General features: G+C 42.0%; 1 protein-coding gene across 1 annotated transcript in view; it reads right to left on the bottom strand.

Moving 5' to 3' along the window:
• PDGFRA (platelet derived growth factor receptor alpha) overlaps positions 1 to 18,946 on the bottom strand; it is a 64,312-nt gene that overhangs the window by 17,462 nt on the left and 27,904 nt on the right. Inside the window, exons 4-16 of the mRNA XM_032151012.2 lie at positions 17,056 to 17,316; positions 15,889 to 16,019; positions 13,485 to 13,656; positions 13,204 to 13,393; positions 10,280 to 10,395; positions 8,832 to 8,958; positions 7,619 to 7,812; positions 6,702 to 6,796; positions 6,354 to 6,486; positions 3,829 to 3,933; positions 3,332 to 3,442; positions 2,526 to 2,679; positions 540 to 706 (exon numbers count right to left, since the gene is read on the bottom strand). Of these exons, the coding sequence (XP_032006903.1) occupies positions 540 to 706; positions 2,526 to 2,679; positions 3,332 to 3,442; positions 3,829 to 3,933; positions 6,354 to 6,486; positions 6,702 to 6,796; positions 7,619 to 7,812; positions 8,832 to 8,958; positions 10,280 to 10,395; positions 13,204 to 13,393; positions 13,485 to 13,656; positions 15,889 to 16,019; positions 17,056 to 17,316 (1,956 nt within the window). The remainder of the gene's footprint in view (positions 1 to 539; positions 707 to 2,525; positions 2,680 to 3,331; positions 3,443 to 3,828; positions 3,934 to 6,353; positions 6,487 to 6,701; positions 6,797 to 7,618; positions 7,813 to 8,831; positions 8,959 to 10,279; positions 10,396 to 13,203; positions 13,394 to 13,484; positions 13,657 to 15,888; positions 16,020 to 17,055; positions 17,317 to 18,946) is intronic.

Below are 18,946 nucleotides of genomic sequence, written 5' to 3'. Positions count from 1 at the left end.
GCAAATTATCTACTCTAGAGTTCCTATCACAAATTGAATGTTAGGAAAAGTAAAAGCAAGCGTTACTGAACTCATAGACATCAGAGACTTCTAAAACTTAAGGGGAAAAAAGCAGTGTGAGGAACCAACATAAGACAGCCACTTGTAATTCTGCCAAGTAAGGGCATTAAAAAAATCAATCACCGTATTTTCATTAAAAAAGAAAAAGACAGCAACAAAAAAGGAAGTTCATTATATCAGAATAAGTAATTATTTTTTTAAAAAAATGTTTACTGCAGGAACACACCAGGAAAATTCTTTAAAACTATTAAATTTAAAATTTTAAAAATTTGCTACATTGTCAGCTTTTATTCTTTTCAATTTACAGGCCACAAACCTGGAAACACGTCACAGAACTGGTTGTGCAGACCTGCACTTAGAGACCACGTGGGCTGCCAGGTTCACTTTACCATCCCTATACACTTCCCTCTAAATACTTTAAGTATCATATTAAACCACTGGAAAGTCCCAACACCCAGAGTGAGTATAGACACTTTTACCTAACATAGATTTCTTCTTATATGAGGCTGGACGATCATAGAGTGATCTCTGGATGTCGGAATATTTAGAAACCTCTTTCCTTTCTAGCATGGGGACATACTGTGTAGTATCAGCCTGCTTCATGTCCATGTAGTCACCATTGTTTTCAAAAGATAAAATAACATAGCTGTAAAAACAGAAAGAGAAATCTTACCCAGGGTGCCCTTCTGAAGTGGTCATTCCACTTTCAGTAGATGATGACTTTGGGGGACCTGCAATGTGCCAGGTACTGAGGTAGGCATGGGAGCTAACTGGGTAAAAGCAAAACCAATCCACACCCTTCACATGAAGTGATCTAGTCAAGGAAATGAGCGTTAATCAAATAGTCACACAAATACATGCATCACGGCAATTCCACTACTGGCTATCTACCAGAGGAAAGGAAGTCATACGAAAAAGATACTTGCACACACATTTATAGCAGCACAATTCACAACTGAAAAAATGTGGAACCAACCCCAAATGCCCATCAATCAAGGAATGGATAAAGAAACGGCAGTGTATCTATACATACGTATGTGTAGGTGTACATATATATATATATATATAACTCAGCTATAAAAAGGAATGAATTAATGGCTTTCGCAGCAACCTGGATGGGATTGGAGACTATTATTCTAAGTGAAGTAACTCAGAAATGGAAAACCAAACATCGTATGTTCTCACTCATAAGTGGGGGCTAAGCTATGAGGACACAAAGGCATAAGAATGACACAATGGACTTGGGGACTCAGGGGGAAAAAGTGAGAGGTGGGTGAGGGATAAAAGACTACAAATTGGGTTCAGTGTATACTGCTCCAGTGATGGGTGCACCAAAATCTCACAAATCACCACTAAAGAATTTACTCATGTAACCAAATACCACTTGTTCCCCAAAAACCTATGGAAATAAAATGTTTTTTAAATAGGGAAAAAAAGAAATGTAAAAAACAAACAAACAAAATAAATACACAGATCAACTCAAACTCAGATGTGCTGTGAAGAAGAAAGGTTTCAATAGCTTGTAAGGAAAGTGACTTGATCTGGGGGGTCAAGGAAGCACTCTTCAGAAGACGTAGAATGAATCCCACTGACAAAGATGGGAAAGACTAGGGGAATATTTGTCATGGCATCTGGCACATACAAAGGACTCCACAAATGTCAGCTGCCATGATGATTACTGTTCACTTGTTTTCAGAGCCAGTTCCCTGCACATCTTTCGCAGGAGCCCGCACATCCTGAAGAGCCATATCTAAGACAGTGCGGCTGTGCTCCCATGGACCTGTAAGTCCATTACGCTTAAAGTTTGGAGAATTCACTACATTAAGTTTGTCATTATTCTTTCTCAGTTTTTCAACTCACAAGCCTTGGTTGGAACTTGAGCCATGTGGCCATGTGGCTTGGGCATACAATTCCTTCTACCTAATCAATTTAGCACCCATTTGGTGTCCACCAAGTAATTTATTATGAAGTGAATTCATTGTACTTTCTGATCTTACAGAACTTCTTATCTACAGAGCTCTTTATAGCCACTAGTAGGTTTCTGCAGTAGGGATCACTGTCGTTGGCATCATTTATAGGTCCAGGTTCAGCAAGGACCTCAAGCTTGGAGATCCACAGACAGTTCTCGCAAGGTTCCAGAACTCAAGCATCCCTGGCCAGAGCTGCATTTTATAGGTCTAAGTGGATCACAAGTAAATAGCAGAAGAGCTCCCAGAGTCATTCTAACTCACTCTCATTCAAACCTATCAGCAAGGCCTTCCCATGTGACACCCCAGTCCAAAACACCTTTAGACATCATGCATCTCTCTGCATGATCATGGAATGACTGGACAGGGTGGTTTAACTCTAAGTCTTGCTACCTTGGGCATTGAACCTGCAGACATGATATCTATCAGGACATGGGTCTTTCCATTTGTGATGCCTGTAAGATAATGATAGACAGCAATGTCTCTCTTTGCACCCACCTCCGTGTGCTTTCATCAGCAGGGTTCAATCCAAAGATATCCAGCTCTTTCTTTGGCTTCTCTGGGTGGTGGCTCAGGAAGCTATCCCTATTCTTATGCAAATAGTTGACCAAATCTCCATAGAAGCAGTACTCCGTGATGATGTAAATGGGGCCTATGAGGACAAAAGCCGTTAGGAGATGAGTATGAAAATGAAGAACAGAAAAGCCATGAATTGTCCTGCAGACCATATGGGGCAGAAAAAAATAAGGTACCAAAAAAGTTTTCTTTTTCTTTTTTTTTTTTTAAAAAGAGCCATGAATAGCTATGACTGGACTAGCAATAGATTTTGCTCAAAAAACAATGAGCTTCCATCAATTCAAGGGACCAGTCAGCTCCATTCAAGGGACTTCTATTCCCTGCCATGTGTGGGGATGGAGAGTGGAGGATTTAAGCCTGATTGAACAGTTTTCACAACCACATGTGTCCAATGAAAACCCTCACTCCCGGCCGGGCGCGGTGACTCACGCTTGTAATCCCAGCACTTTGGGAGGCCAAGGTGGGCGGATCACGAGGTCAGGAGATCGAGACCACGGTGAAACCCTGTCTCTACTAAAAATACAAAAAATTAGCCGGGCATGGTGGCGGACGCCTGTAGTCCCAGCTACTCGGAGAGGCTGAGGCAGGAGAATGGCGTGAACCCGGGAGGCGGAGCTTGCAACGAGCCGAGATCTCGCCACTGCACTCCAGCCTGGGTGACAGAGCAAGACTCCGTCTCAAAAAAAAAAAAAGAAAAGAAAACCCTCACTCCAGATCAGTGAGCCCACCTGACTTGGTGCAGGCTCCCAGCAAGTTTACAATGTTCAAATGTGGCCCCAGGTGAGTCATTATCTTCAGTTCAGACATGAGAGCTTGTTTTTCACTGGATCTGGCCGTGGCTGTTGAAAGAATAAATCACGTATCAGTCCAGCTGAGCTACCAACTTCCTGTTCTCAGAAAAAAACCAAGAACATGACTAATCCTGTGATTGGATATCATTTTATTTACCAAAAGTCTAAAAGAAGCAGACAGCTACTTGGCCTCAATGCTAATAACTAATTCCTGGTCTTTCTAGTAAAAAGAAGTCACTGGAAATAACAAGCTCTTAATTTTCCAACATACAGGCAGCAAGAGCAATCTAAATAAACCTAATCTAAATACACATAAAACCTGGAGTCAAAATAATCAGGACCTAGTCCTAAATGTCTTATTTACTAGCTGTATGATTTTGAGAAATTCCCTTAATATCCCCGTGCTCAAAAAATCCCCAGGAAGGAGCACTTACGTTTTAGCATCTTCACTGCAACTTTCATGACAGGTTGGGACCGGCTTAATCCATAGGCTGTTCCTTCAACTACCTTCCCAAACGCTCCAGACCCCAAGACCCGACCTGTGGGCAGGCAGAATCATTAACACCCAAAAACTCCAGACGCCTCCTCAGCTTTCTGCACCTTAGCCAGCTCTCTGCGGGTGGACAGCTGGGTGGGTGTCTTTCCTGTTTGGAGTAAGCATAATGACTCCTCCAAGTCAACGTGTCAAAAACGGAATTGAGCCCACAGGGAAGGAAATTAGCATAATTGCTTTTGTCGAATAACATTTGCAAGGGAAAGAAAACACAGACGGGAGAAAGGAGGGTGCAGCCCTCCCTGGTGTGAGCGCGCTGTCTACCAGCTCCGTGCTGGGCCAGCCCCTGGGATCCTCTGCCTTCAGGGGCTCTCACCCACACCCCCTGGTTCTCTGCCCTTCTGTTTTCCATATGCAAACAGGGGCATCTTTTGTCTTAGTAGATTACTAGCCACTGGAAATACTTCAGTATTCGAAATATCACTGATTCCAAGGAGTGACTAAATAAAAACTTCAGGCTGGGCTCACTGCTCCCTATTTGTTAGGAAAAGCCACTCTACCAAGAGCTAAACATGCCCGAGAGCACAGCAATTAGCTTCATGTTGGGAGGAGACATACGTAAAGACACTGAAGCTGTTGTCCCACCCTGAAAGAGCTCACCCTGAGAGAAACATTTCCCGGGGTGTCAGTTTCACCACGGATAGCCAAGCCAGGGAAAGACTTGGCTCATAAAAGACACTAACAGCCAACACTGCCTCTTACTGCATGTCTGTGTTACTGAAAATCGTACCTGGAAAGGTATTCCTTCACCAGCAATGCCTCTTGGTATAATGGGAATTATGCCCTTTTCCGCATATTTTACTACTTTTTAACTCCCTAAGCTCCTCATCCCTTTTTGGGAAATAGGCAGGAAAATAAAGAAAGCTTAGATATAAATATGTGAAATTGGGGGCAGCTCTTATAACCGCCCCATGGGTTCTCCTTGCCCGCTGCCTAGACAGAGCCGATTTATCAAGACAGGGGAATTGCAATAGAAAAAGGGTTTAATTCACACAGAGCCAGCTGTACGGGAGACCTATTCTACTATTACTACTATTATTCAAATCAGTGTCTCTGAAACTGGGGGAATTTCTACTATTCTACTGTTACTCAAATCAGTGTCTCTGAAACTGGGGGAATGGGGTTTTTAAGGATGATTTTGTGGTTAGGGGGTGAAATGGGGACTGCTGATTGGTTGGGTCAAAGATGAAATCACAGGTTGCTGACGCTGTCCTCTTGCGCTGAGTCATTTCCTAGGTAGGGGCCACAAGATCAGATGAGCCGGTTTATTGACCTGGGTGGTGTCAGCTGGTGCATCGAAATACAGGGTCTCCAAAATATCTCAAGCACTGACCTCAGGTTTTACAACAGTGACCCCTAAACCGTACTTTCTAATCTTGTAGCTAATTTGTTAGTCCCGCAAAGGCAGTCTAGTTCCCAGGCAAGAAGAGGGTTTGTTTTGGCAAAGGGCTATTATTGTCTTTTTTTCAAAGTCAAACTGTAAACTAAGTTTCTCTCAAAGTTAGTTCGGCCTATGCCCAGGAAGGAACAAAGACAACTTGGAGGCTAAAGCAAAATGGAGTTGGTTAGGTCATATCTCATTCACTGTCATAATTTCCTCGGTTACAATTTTTGCAAAGGTGATTTCACTCTGGTGCCTTGCTTGATTTCAGTTTACCTAACTCTCTAAGAAGACTTAAACTCTTCTGTATTTTGCAATGAGACAGGTGGATAATTAAAACCTGCATTGGTCATTCTTTAACATATATACTGTTAGATCATTCATCATAACACAACCTCTACCTCTACTTTCATTTGCCTTTGTCTTGCTTTCATTCATTAGGAATGTGATTTAAAAAAGAAATACTCCTTTGGACTAAAGCTTCATATACTTGGTCTCAGCCCAGGATTGAAATACTTGAAATGCTTGTGATAAGTTGGCTTGCTTATTTTTACATATTTTGCCTTAAAATGTACCTATATTTTTATATTCCATATTCCAAATATATAAAAAGGAGTATCTAATGCATCTTCAGAATGTACTGAATCAAAATACATTTCGTGGTTGTCCTCATTCATTTCTCATCTGCTCATTTTTAGTCACAGAAATTCATCTCATTTTCAATTTGTGTCATTTCTAAAGAAAAGCAATTTTGGTGGGTATCTTTGCCAGCCCTCTTCATATTCTCTTCTCCCTTTGTAAAATTTTCCTTAACTATAATTTGTTATGGAAAGAGATTTTAAAAAGTCATTACAATGATCCAATTAACTTATTGTCAAGACAGAAATGTATTTCTGAAAGCAAATTTCCATTGCCTAGTTCTTACTAAGCACAAGCTCAGATCTCTATTCTACCAAGGCCTATAAATTGTAAAGTTGTGTGCAAGGGGAAAAGGGAGTCTTGGGAGGTCACCCCATGGAACTTACCGAGCACTAGTCCATCCCTTGGAAACTCCCATCTTGAGTCATAAGGCAGCTGCATCGGGTCCACATAAATATATTCATGTCCATCCGGGCTGATTGATTCAATGACCCTCCAGCGAATTTCATACCTCGGTTTCTATAAATGACCAGGACAGGTAACTGGTGAATTACCAAAGTCCCAGTGCACCAGTGCTTCACTGAAGCAGCACAGTGACTGGACACACTAGAGTCCAACAACGTTCACTCCACATGTAATTACTGAGCTCCTTCTCTGTGCCAAGCACTGAACTAGGTTGCTATTCTTGTTCTCATTGGCTTCAAAGATCTTTAGTTTTATGAGAAAATATCTACCTGTTTCCAAATGACAACCAGGACAATGAGTGAGATGATCACAATCACCAGCAGCACCAGGACTGCAGCAGCCACCGTGAGTTCAGAACGCAGGGCTACGTGACAAGAGAGAGGGGCACAATGAAAAGTTTCCTGGCAGACATGCACAGGGACAGCAAGGTAGTGTGGCTGTGTCTGAGCCAGGAATCTCTCACTGCTGGTGGGGAAGTGTGAGGGCTGCCTGGTTCATTTTAGGGATAGACAGTACCATCTCTCAAACCATCTACACCCAGGAAACTACATCAACTCTTTCCTTATACAAGAAGGGGACAAAATTCAATCAGGAGAACTCAGTATTTTCTCCAAAGTTGCTCCAACGGTAACCTTGTGGACAGAATTTGAATAGGATAAATGCAATTGACAGATACTATATGGGCAGACACCTCTACTTCATATGCTTTATTTTTTTTTTCATATGCTTTATTACAAAGCTTATTTTGTAAGTTGCGTTTTGCTTATATTGCTTTTGGCTTCATCCATCTTTTAAGGAGCAATGAGACAGAAGATGCTTCTTCCCCACACTCCATCCACATACACAGACATTCAAAGTAGAGACTGTAGCTATATTATTAGACAAGCAAAATGTTGAGGGGCCTCTGCAAAAATGCAGTTTTGGATCTGAATCTAAAACAAAGTCCCAGGTAGAGGTTGCAGTGAGTCAATATTGCGCCACCGCACTCCAGCCTGGGCCACAGAGCAAAACTGTCTCAAAAAACAAAACAAAATAAAACAAAGTCCCAAATGCCTTTAAGAGTATTCATAACTGAATTTCTGCCTTAAGACCTTCATTTCTATATGACCGCTATCTGGGATTCAAAGTTCTGCCTGGGGGAGATGCAGCTCAGCTGATGAGTTGTCCTGACTGTTGAGCAACTCACTGGGAGCCACCAGCTTCAGCTCTCGGTTCTCAGCTCCAAGGAGATTCTTAGCCAGGCATCGCACCGCAATGGTCTCCTCCACTTTGGCGAAAGTCACACGGCCCTCCACGGTACTCCTGTCTCGGGGGTGGATCTCCGTGATGATATTTGAGACATTGTTGGCCAAAATCGTCCAGGAAGTTTCATTATTACATCTAGAGAGAAAAAGGGCCTAAGTATAGGGCCAATTCCTGAGAGTCATGGCAATGAGTGGAGCCACGGGAACACTCTAAGATGGCAAGGAGTTGGGACCTTGTCTACATTTTGGGGCAATACACACTGATTTATTTTACATGCAGATGAACATTAAAACTTGTCTGCATGTGCTGAAGAGGGAATAACTCACACATGAACAACTGAAAGCTAAGTGTTTACATAGCAGGCAGACATGAACAAGTTTAATAAAATATGACTACCATTCCCCAATCTTGAACCTATGAGCAAACTGAACAGTTCAATTTCAACCATATTTAATGATCTCAATCTCTCACCCCTTCAAAAAGGCCTGGAGCCCTCCCTTCTCAACACCCACACTGGGAAGAGCCCCTAAGGTGTCACTAGGGTTGCGATGATCCTCAGATTGAGTTATAAGACCTAGATTCCTGCTCCACACTGGAATCTACTAGAAACTCCAGTTAATATCCAAGTCTGTCCTTAGCCCTAGGAGAAGTTAAGATGAGGAGTCTCTGTCTAGAGGAAGAAACAACTGAGGCTTCTGAACACAACCAGTTACCATGGATAAAGTGTAAACACACCGCTCATGTGCCCATTTAAGAAGGCTGAGGGCTGCAGGGAAGGAGGAGGGAATGGCGAATTAACGCACCAAACAGCAGATGGGCAGATAAGAGACTAAGCAGTCATATTTATGTTTACATGCAGTCCGACTACCAAACAAAGTTCACCAAATAAGATACATGAGCCAGGGTAGTAAAAATCTTCTTAGAACACTGGTTTTTAAAATTCACTTTTTTTTTTAGATTGGAGACATTTTGAAGGTCTAATGAGAGCCCTGGACCTTCTTCTCACAGCTATTCATGACAAAAGATACATACTCTGAAGCTATCACACCCAAAACCCTATCTTATAGTCAATAAGTAAAATGTATTTGACATCATTTGTGTCAAGGGAGAAAGATTCTGACCACGAAAGAAGAAGACACATCTGTTTTCCATACTTCTTAATATCCTTGCATATCATCCACTCAATATCAGGAAGCGGCGTGCCTTCAGCTGTGCACCTCACTGTCTGTCCCCCAGTTGAGCCATGGTGATCATCGACTAAGTCCAGAATGGATGAAGGAACTGCAAGAGGCAGAAAGAAGTCAGAATGGAATAGTTCGTGTCCCAGAACATGTGGGACTACAAGGTGGAATATGAGTTCACAACTCATCCATGTGGCATTCAAACCACTCTGGAGGGGCTGAAACCAGTTGTACAAGTAACACTCCAGTTTAGACAGACCCACATGGTTAGCAGCATTTTCACAGTTTTGGTGTTTTGAGATTTATCCCTGTGATGTTTTTAACTTGGAGTGAAGAAAGTGAAAAGTCCATGGTTGTGATGCCTCACACATGTAGCCCCAGCTACTTGGGAGGCTGACGTGGAAGAGAATCATTTGAGCCCAGGAGTTTGAGGCAAGCCTGGGCAACATGGTGAGAAGAAAAATGGGAAGGGAAGGGAAGGGGGAAGGAAGGAAGGAGAGAAAGGAAAAGAAAAGAGACAGTGAGGGAAGAGGGAAGGAAGGAAGGAAGGAGAGAAAAGAAAAGAGAGTGAGGGAGGAAGGAAGGGAGGGAGGGAGGGAGGGAGGGAAAAAGAGAGAGAAAGTCCCTTGGTTATTTGGCTTGAAAGGCAAGGAGGTTCTTAAAATTATATTATAGCTTAGGATTCGACTAATGGATTCAGCTAAAGTATAATCTAAAGCAGCATTTACCAAAATGCATCTGTGGTATGTTATTAGGTTTTAAAGATTCTTTTCTAAATCTGTGGTCAAATAAATTAGATATACGGTGATGCTTCTATCACAGGTTTTACTGTGAGGATCACATGAGCACACCTCAGACAGCACCTGGCACATGGCTGGGACTCCAGATAGGTGCTGAACCTCAATGTAAACAGACTTGGGCACTCCATTCTGGTAAGGACCAATGTACAATGTCTACAAGGAAAACTTGTAGCAAAACTCTCCAGAACAATCTAAGGTCATCTGGACCAAAAAGTATCACTTCTTTCTTCTCAGATTGAGAAGCAGGTGCTAAGCAAGCTGGTGGAGGCCAGGTGCAGTGGCTAACACCTGTAATCCCAGTACTTTTGAGAGGCCAAGGTGGGAAGATAGCTTGAACCCAGGAGACCAGCCTGGGCAACATGGCAAGACTCCATCTCTACAAAAATAAAGAAAGCTAGTGGAGCCTAGGGATTCCTCGCCTACTCTAGAGTAACCCAGAACCTCCCAGAAATACCTGAATTCATGAGTCCAGCAGAGGTATCCCCGATATGTGACATCTGCAGACACTGCTTCTCCCCTAAGTATTGCTTTTCTTCCATGACCTGGGAGAAAAGTGCCAGGCTTTCCTTGGAAGACACTCATCTACAGGGCTAGCATTATCTTTATATTCCCTTTACATACCTTGAGTTAACAGTTCAAAAGTATAGCTCTTCACAGCATCTTCATTTTGAGCTACAATAGTATAATGGCCACTGTCTTCTTCCTTAGCACGGATCAACTTTAATTTGCTTCGATACCTTTTTAAAAAACAAGCAGTAGCTAAGTAAGTTCCAGTTGTTTAAACAATTGTACTCTTCAATTTGTTTTATTTTTACCGTAAAAAGTAAAGTCATCTTTTTTTCTTGTCCATATCATCTCTTCTGGAATTCTCAATATACAGTGCACACACTGAAGGTCTGGATCATACACACAATTCTTACAAGAGAAAACCAGACATTCAGAGATGAGCAATGGCCCTCTCCAAGAGCTATCAGTTCAGCCAGGGCCTGACTTCTGAATGAATAAACACAGCCTACCAGCTTTTCTTTAAAAAAATAAAAAATAAAAACCTTTGACTTTTACCTTTTTAAAAAAATAGTTGCTTCCCCTAGGTAGCCATCATTTAGGTGGTTCAGCCAAACAATGGAATACCATTGGAGGATAGAATGAGGACACTTTCTACGTATTGGTATGTAGCAGTCCGCAGGATATGACATTCCTACTTGCTTGTATTTTGCTTAAAGAAACTCTGGAAGGTTTCATAAGAACCTAATGAAACTAATAAAGATGTTTCCCTGTGGGGAGGTGGGGAGAACTGGGCAGTTGGGGACAGTACAGTGAGGCTTCTTACAATGAATTCTCTTTTTGTTTGATTAGTTTTCAAGCATGGGATTCTATCACCTATTAAAAAAAAGTTATAGGCTGGCTGTGATGACTCACACCTGTAATCCCAGCACTTTGAGAGGCCAAGGTGGGTGAATCACTTGAGGTCAGGAGTTCGAGACCAGCCTGACCAACATGCTGAAACCCCCATCTCTACTAAAAATACAAAAAAAAAAAAAATTATCCAGGCATGGTGGCACACGCCTGTAATCCCAGCTACTCAGGAGGCTGAGGCTGAAGAATCGCTTGAACCCAGGAGGCAGAGGTTGCAGTGAGCCGTGATCATACCGCTGCACTCCAGCCTGGGCGACAGAGCAAGACTCCATCTCAAAAAAAAAAAGTTAGAAAAAATATGCCTCTTCAAACTTTATTAAAGAGAAGCTTCCCAAAAAATATTTTACATGGATTATAAATGACATCTGGTTGTGTGTGTGTGTGTGTGTGTGTGTGTGTGTGTGCATGTATGTGCGTAAATATAGTATGTGCCCATTTGATTGCCCTTTATAAATCATCACAGTGTGAAAAAGCAACTGGAATGGAGAAGAAAAGCACTGGTCATGGAGTGAGAAGATCTCGGGCATTATTACAATTCTCCATGCCTCAGTTTCCTTGTGTGTAAAACGTGATAATTGTACGCATAGCACAGAGTCATTGTGAGAGTTAATTAAAGGAGATTGTATGTGTGAAAGCATTTCATAGGCTCCAAACACTTTGCAAATGCTGGGGCACTCAGACCTATGAAGAGAGCAGGCTGGACCATACTGGGTGTGCCCCAGGACTGCATTTCCTTAGAGAGTCCCCTGGGGCACATTGGAATGCTGATTACCAAATTATCCTCTGCTGTTTGTTGTCTACACTTCTTCGGCCAAGAAAACCAGTGGGTACACTAGTTTTAAGCTCCAGGAAGCCAGATCCCCCATCTACCATGTTCATCTTTGTATTCACTGGCTCCTAACAGGAACTAAAAAATACACGTTGAAGGATCCCTGAATCACTAAAAGGAAAAGGCAGCTTTCCAGAACCACTCAGTTGGCGAGCCTGTCCTGTCATTGCTGTGGATTATGGCTTGCAGACAGTGCTCACACACGTGTTGGAGGTGTTGGCTGTACCAGGGTTGCCCTATTCCTCTCTGGCTGCACAGCCTCATGGAAGTTCCTCGTGGAAAGCTGCCCTCCTTGTTGTACACCTTCATTTTGTGTCAACAGAAAGCCTTCCAGATTCAGTATCCCACTTCACTTTTCCTTTGCTATTCTATAGGGGTTGTAAAACTCCATTTTCTCAGACACTGCTTCTCAATTACATGTGGAATTTAGCTCAGAAAGAAGAAAGCAAATCCTGAGGCAAACTGAACTAATGAGAAAGGCTCTGTTCTTCCTCCTCCTGAAGGCTTGAAATACAGGACTGACTTTGTCTTTCTGAGATGATTTCTGACAAAAGTATAGGGCTGGTTAGCTGGGTGCTGCGAGATGTACCTTCTGACTCTTGGGTTCTAATCACAGCTTAAAACCTCAAGAGGCCTCATGATATCATCTGATCCAATTCCTTGCCTTGAAGGACATAAGGTATTCTTTATCCTACACTGTAGATGAGGAAACTGTGGCTGAGGGGTGACTCACTCAAAACTCCACCACCAATTAAGAGATGAGAGCAATCTACCATTCTGATTAAAAGGTAGGGATCCAAGCAACTCACTGCACATGTCTCTCCTGATTAAAGTTAGCCAGGCTCTACTCTTCTTTCCTGTGGAGTCCTCAATTAGGGCAAATGGGTTCCAGATTAAGCCTATGATGTTAACTTTCACGTAAGGTGATGTGATAACTGCCTCATGGGTGTCTACTTGCAATATGGATGATGAACATCAGGGAATATATTCAATCTATTCAATCCTGGTGAGTCCAATTTTACTTCCTTTCTTCCATCCTAGCTGAATCCAGTGACCTGTCTTTCCCCAGGGGCCAGAGCTTTTAGTTCTTTCTTGTCATCTTCTCATTAAATACTTACCAGCATACTAATACCACATTGCAATGTTATCATTAAAGGGATGTGATTTCAAGCATCTCTTAACTCAGATTGTTACATTTTCTAGACTGACTTTGGGTCTGGGTTGTAAGACACACACAAACCTCAGTCCGCCTCTGATGCACACTAAAAAAAAGGCATACTTGGGCAGAGAGTTTCTTTACCTTATTTCCTGAATCTTTTCCACGTCAGTGGTGATCTCAGTGAGATTTTCAATCAGAGTCAGATTGTTTTTCAGCCAGGATATCCTGGGAGGTGGGTAGGCCTGCACCTCTACAACAAAATGTTTGACTTCATGCAGGTTGACAGCTTCCAACTGGCTGAAGGTAGGTTTGATTTCAATGAACCCTTTCTCTGTACAGGGAAGAGTTTCCATTAAATAATGATTACCACATATGGATCCCGAGCAGCATGGACGACTGACATTTTAGAAAGCAGAATGTACCATGGACAGAAATAGTGACTTTCTTCATTTCTTTGACCTCCCTGGTAGCCTGGCGGGCAGCACATTCGTAATCTCCACTGTCTTTCACCGTGGCCTCGGGGACCGTCAAAGTGTACACCAATTTGATGGATGGGACTTTGATTTCTTCCAGCATTGTGATGCCTTTGCCTTTCTACAGCAAAAGGGGAAGAAAACCAACTTTTAAAAAGCTCGCTCCTAGGAGTGAACTCTAAGGTAAACTATGGACTCTGGGTGACATGGATGTGTCAATGGAGGTTCATCAGTTATAACAACTGGATGGCGGGGATGTTGACAAGGGGGGAGGCTACGCATGTGTGGGTGTAGGGAACACATGGGAAATCTCGGTACCTCTCACTCAATTTTGCTGTAAACCTAAAACTGCTCTAAAAGATAAAACCTAAAGAAGAAAAGCTAGCTGCTTAGAAAATCATGAGATTTTTTATTTTGTTTTTAATTTTTTTAGAGACAGAATCCCACTCTGCTGCCCAGGCTGGAGTGCAGTGGCACAATCATGGCTCACTGCAGCCCCAACCTCCTGACCTGAAGCGATCCTCCAACCTCAGTCTCCTGAGTAGCTGGGGCTACAGGCTCATGCCACCACACCTGGCTAAGTTTTAAAAATTTTTTGTAGAGACAGAGTCTCGATACATTGCCCAGGCTGATCTCAAACTCCTGGCCTCAAGTGACTCTCCTGCCTCAGCCTCCCAAAGTATTGGGATTACAGGCATGAGCCACCACATCCAGCCCATTTTTTAAAAGGACAGCTAATGACAATATAAAGTGTTTGTGCTATACTGCTGAAGGATAAAAAATGTAATAAATTACTGTTTAGAGAATAACACCTATTAATTATTCAATATTTATCTATGGATAAGAAATACTTAAGAGCTTTATTTCAGTCAAGCTCAGAGGCTCACATGTGTAATCCCAACACTTTGAAAGGCCAAGGTGGGAGGATCACTTAAGCCCAGGAGTTCGAGACCAGCCTGGGCAATGCAGTGAGACCCTCATCTCTACAACAAAAGAAAAAAAAAAGAAAGAAAGAAATACAAATGAAAAATAAAAGCTTTATCTCCCTAAAATATAAACAGGATGCTCTGGGAAGTAGCCTTTCCTTTGTCTCTCCATATTTTACAAAGTTTCTGCGATAACCCTGCATCACTTTCATAATTGGAAAAAACATACTGTATGAAACAATACTTTGATTATATATTTGTACGCCAAATAGCATGTACTTTGGTTTGGAAAAAAAAAATTGCTGTCTCCTATAAATAAAAAGCAGTGTTTATGTGTTAAGGATTAAAGTCAGTCAAGTATGAACAGAAGAACCAAATCACTTCATATGTCAGGGAAGATGTACATTTGTTGGACTGTAAATGTCCCTTCACTGTGTGAAGTTTGTGAGGCAATAGTGAAAACGCCCAACTTCCAATCAGATGCCCCAGGACAAATGAAAAGCAGCGGCAAATGCACGGGAGAGAGAAACGGATAAAATGGGGGAGATCAATGGATAGAAAGACAGAAAGCTGTCAAATGCCTAAAAGAACAGGGAGCAGAAATTTACAAGTCAGGAGTGGAGGGAAGAAACATATATATCTCGTTTTTGTTCTCCATAAGAATATTAGTCATTCCTACATTTGGGCATTCATAGCCTCTTTCACATGGCTGTCTTACACACTTAGTGACAATGCATTAGAATGACTGAGACTCTGTGTAAATCTCCAGTGACCAAGAGGCAGCATGGTGGCTCCCCTTCCCCACTTCCATCTCCCCTCTTCCCTTCTTCCTGCAATACTGAACCAGCTTCTGGTACGGTGCTTAGGATTGAGCAAACTTCATTAAACCTTTGCTGAATGATTACATGATAACTGTTCACTGAAGGTGAGCCATGCAAAGGTCAGGCACATAGGAGGCGGAACAGGAAGACACATTGTCCTGGGTGCCAACAAGGCAGAAGAGGAAGGGGTGCGGGCAATCAACACTATCAGATGAATCAAACCTCAGGGCACAGAAGCCAAGACAATGAGAATCAATCACTGTCTCTGCAATAGTAAAATCCAGTGGTTTTTTTGCTCTTCTAATTTTTCGGTTGATATCTCGTAGCCAGAGAACCTTCCTTTCTGTCTGACTTCTGAAAAAGAAGGCTTACTGCACACTCTTTATGTATTTTGAAGGGCCTGGTCCAGGAACTATCATTTCAAACTCTCCCATTGATCAAGGAGCCCTAAAGGCCATTTAATCAAATGTGTTCATCACAGAGGTGGGAAGCTAATGTCTAGAGAAACTCAGTGATGTGCCCATCAGTGACAGACGGAGCTCAAATGCAGGTCTTCTGAGCCCTGCTACTCTGCTCCAAGCCATTGCATGTTTTGAGGGTACCTACCACTTCTCCAGGGTACGTCCATTGAAGGTCAACCACCTCATTGTTGAAAACAGCACAGGTGACCACAATCGTTTCCCCTGACTTATACACGGTTTTAAGAGCTTCCATTTCTAGATCCAGCTCTGATGTTGCTATAAAAAAGAGCAAATACAAGGGCCTAAAAATCCATAGGATAGCCAGGATCTTATAAAGTTTGGGTGTTGTTATTTTTTTTTTAAGAAAACCCTGAAAAATAATTTGCAAACCAGTTTGATCAAGATAAAATTTGGAAAATCTCACAAGACTTGATTGTGAGATGGTGTACAACAATTAGGCATATAGTTATAATACAGAATTACAAAATAATAACAATAAAAATAAATTCCAATCAAACAGAACACCACATTCCTCAGCAGTGGGTTAGTTATGGTTATACTCGTCTGCGATCACCTTGACTAATAAATTTATTCATTTAATCAACCAACCTTTGCTGATCCACACTGCTCTAGACACTGTGTTTCTATCTTGATCCACACTGCTCTAGACACTTTGTTTCTATCCAATTGTTTCTTCTCTTCTTCTCTTCCACTCTGCTCCTCAGTCATTCTCAGTACTTTCCCAGAACCTAGCACAGTGCCTGGCACAAAATTAGCTGTGCTCTGATTTTAAAACAGTGTACTCTTGCTGCTACCCATTCCTCCACGTAGAATAGTGTTCAGGAAATATCTGTTGACCTCAGCATGTATTATACTTCCCCAAGCGTACTAACTGCAGACCTCAAAGGGTTGAAGTCTAAACTACTTTCTTCAAATCACTTTTCTTAAGTTACTAAAATTAATCTAGGCATCTAACCCCCTGGGTGTATGTTTGTTTTTAGGGCCGCCATAGTCAGGAATGTGAATGAAAGTAAGAGGCTTATGTAAGAAAAGAATTCCTTACAGTATTTTGAAGTCAACTGATGAAACATGAAATCTTGCGTGGGTAATCAAGCTTTGGCCTTTAGTAAATTTTAAGCTTATTATTATAGCCACAGAGGTCACCCTGACATTGTATTAGCTGGGGTCCTAAATCCCCAAATCAGAATTTAGGATCACCAGTGATGATGATTTAAAAAAAAAAAATCCTACATGCACCTGATGATTTTGCCTGTTACTCTTATTTAAAGAAGGAAGGAGAGGATACGAGTACCTTTTAAAGCATAAACGTTAAATGCGATGGTCTGGAACTTCTTTCCTTTGACGATGGCCTCACAGGTATAGGGCCCTACAGTGAAGGTCCCATTAAAGCCCTGTCTGCTGTTGTAGGAGGCAGGTACCACCCCCTCACTGTTGCGTAAGGTTACAGGGGTCTCGGGATCAGTTGTGCGACAAGGTATGATGGCAGAATCATCGTCCTCCACGATGACTAAATAATCCGTCATTCCTAGAGGTACAAAGGCTACATCTGGGTCTGTGGTTTAAAAAAGAATGAAGACTCTATTAGACATTAATTTCACCTTTACACATAAATCCAGAAAAACTATCCCACTGGCATTATTGATATTAGGTATGAGGTTCACCTTTACACATATATCCAGAAGAATTGCCCCACTGGCATTAGTTATCATGACAGCTACAAAGTGATTTTTAAGTATGAATAATACCAAATTGCATGTCTCCTGATGGATAATACTGATGGTAAATATCAATACTGGACAGGAGTTGTGGCTCATGCCTGTAATCCCAGCACTTTGGGAAGCCAAGGTGGGAGGGTTGCTTGTGTTCAGGAGTTTGAGACCAGCCTGGGCAACACAGAGAGACCCTATCTCTACAAATAAATAAATAAACACTAACCAGGAATCTAAATCAAAATTTAAACAACTAAAAACAAAAATGAACAATAAAATAATAGAATCCAACTCTGTTTAAAACAGGAAAAAATATTTCTAGTTTTATTATGAAATGCTTTTAAAAACTCATCACCTATAGTCAGTATGATTGAAAAGTAGCACAGAAATCTGTTTATTAAAAAATAATCCTTTGAGAAATACAAAAAATTTAAAGAAGGAGAAGGAGCCTGAGAATTTCCTTTCCAAAAGAAAAACAGCTACTTAAGCTACGGTGGTGGTAAGAAGTTCTAACAGTCTCAAACATCAGCTGCAGAAAGGGCCCCTAAATCTCCATTATTGTGAATAAAAAGATCTCTGTCAGACAGTGATGCAGGGGCTACTTGGATGGCGTCTGTGCTGGAACAAGAAGAATTTTTGGACAATCTTACACGGATTAACACTTCAGGGACTCGTGTGCCTTTAACACATTCACGTTCCTACCATTCTCTTCACAGCAGGGGAAAATCCCTCCACACCTAGAGGATTTTCCTGAAGGAATCTAAGTGTGAATGAAGTTGGAGTGACATTCTAAATACCTTCCCCTTTCAAAACAAAGTTTTTGTTTTTTTTTAATTGTTAAGAAGGAAGGTTCATATGAATAAGAGTATCATGAAAGAAGTAAAGAGGGTCTAGATCCCTGGGGACACCTGTAGTTATAGAGGGTAGGAAGAGAAGCCCATTGAAAACTGAAAAAGAAAAGGCAGAAAGGTAGGAAGACACACCTATGCCCAAACAGCAAGGATGGCAAGAATCATTAAACGGTTATGTTTTGTTCTAAAACCAAGGATTCTAGCCATAGTCCTTTTTCATTTACCCAACTGCATACTGAAATTGCCATCACTTGTGCTCGAGCCTTTTGTCCTTTTAATTAAAATGCAGGAGTAGGCCAGGCCCAGTGGCTCACGCCTGTAATCCCAGAACTTTGGGAGGCTGAGGTGGGTGTGGATCACTTGAGCCCAGGAGTTTGAGACCGGCCTGGGCAACACAGTGGAACCCCATCTCTACAAAAGTAAAAATAAAAATTCAGGCACAGTGGCTCACGCCTGTAACCCCAGCATTTTGGGAGGCCGAAGCAGGCAGATCACTTAAGCTCAGGAGTTCAAGACCAGCCTGGTCAATATGGTGAAACCCCTGTCTCAACTAATATAAAAATTAGCTGGGTGTGGTGGTGCATGCCTGTAATCCCAACTACTGGGGAGGCTGAAGTGGGAG

This window comes from Hylobates moloch, unplaced genomic scaffold (assembly GCF_009828535.3).
Source record: "Hylobates moloch isolate HMO894 unplaced genomic scaffold, HMol_V3 SCAFFOLD_2, whole genome shotgun sequence".
In the NCBI taxonomy this organism is placed as follows: domain Eukaryota; kingdom Metazoa; phylum Chordata; class Mammalia; order Primates; family Hylobatidae; genus Hylobates; species Hylobates moloch.
This window is presented reverse-complemented; position numbering and strand designations above follow the sequence as displayed.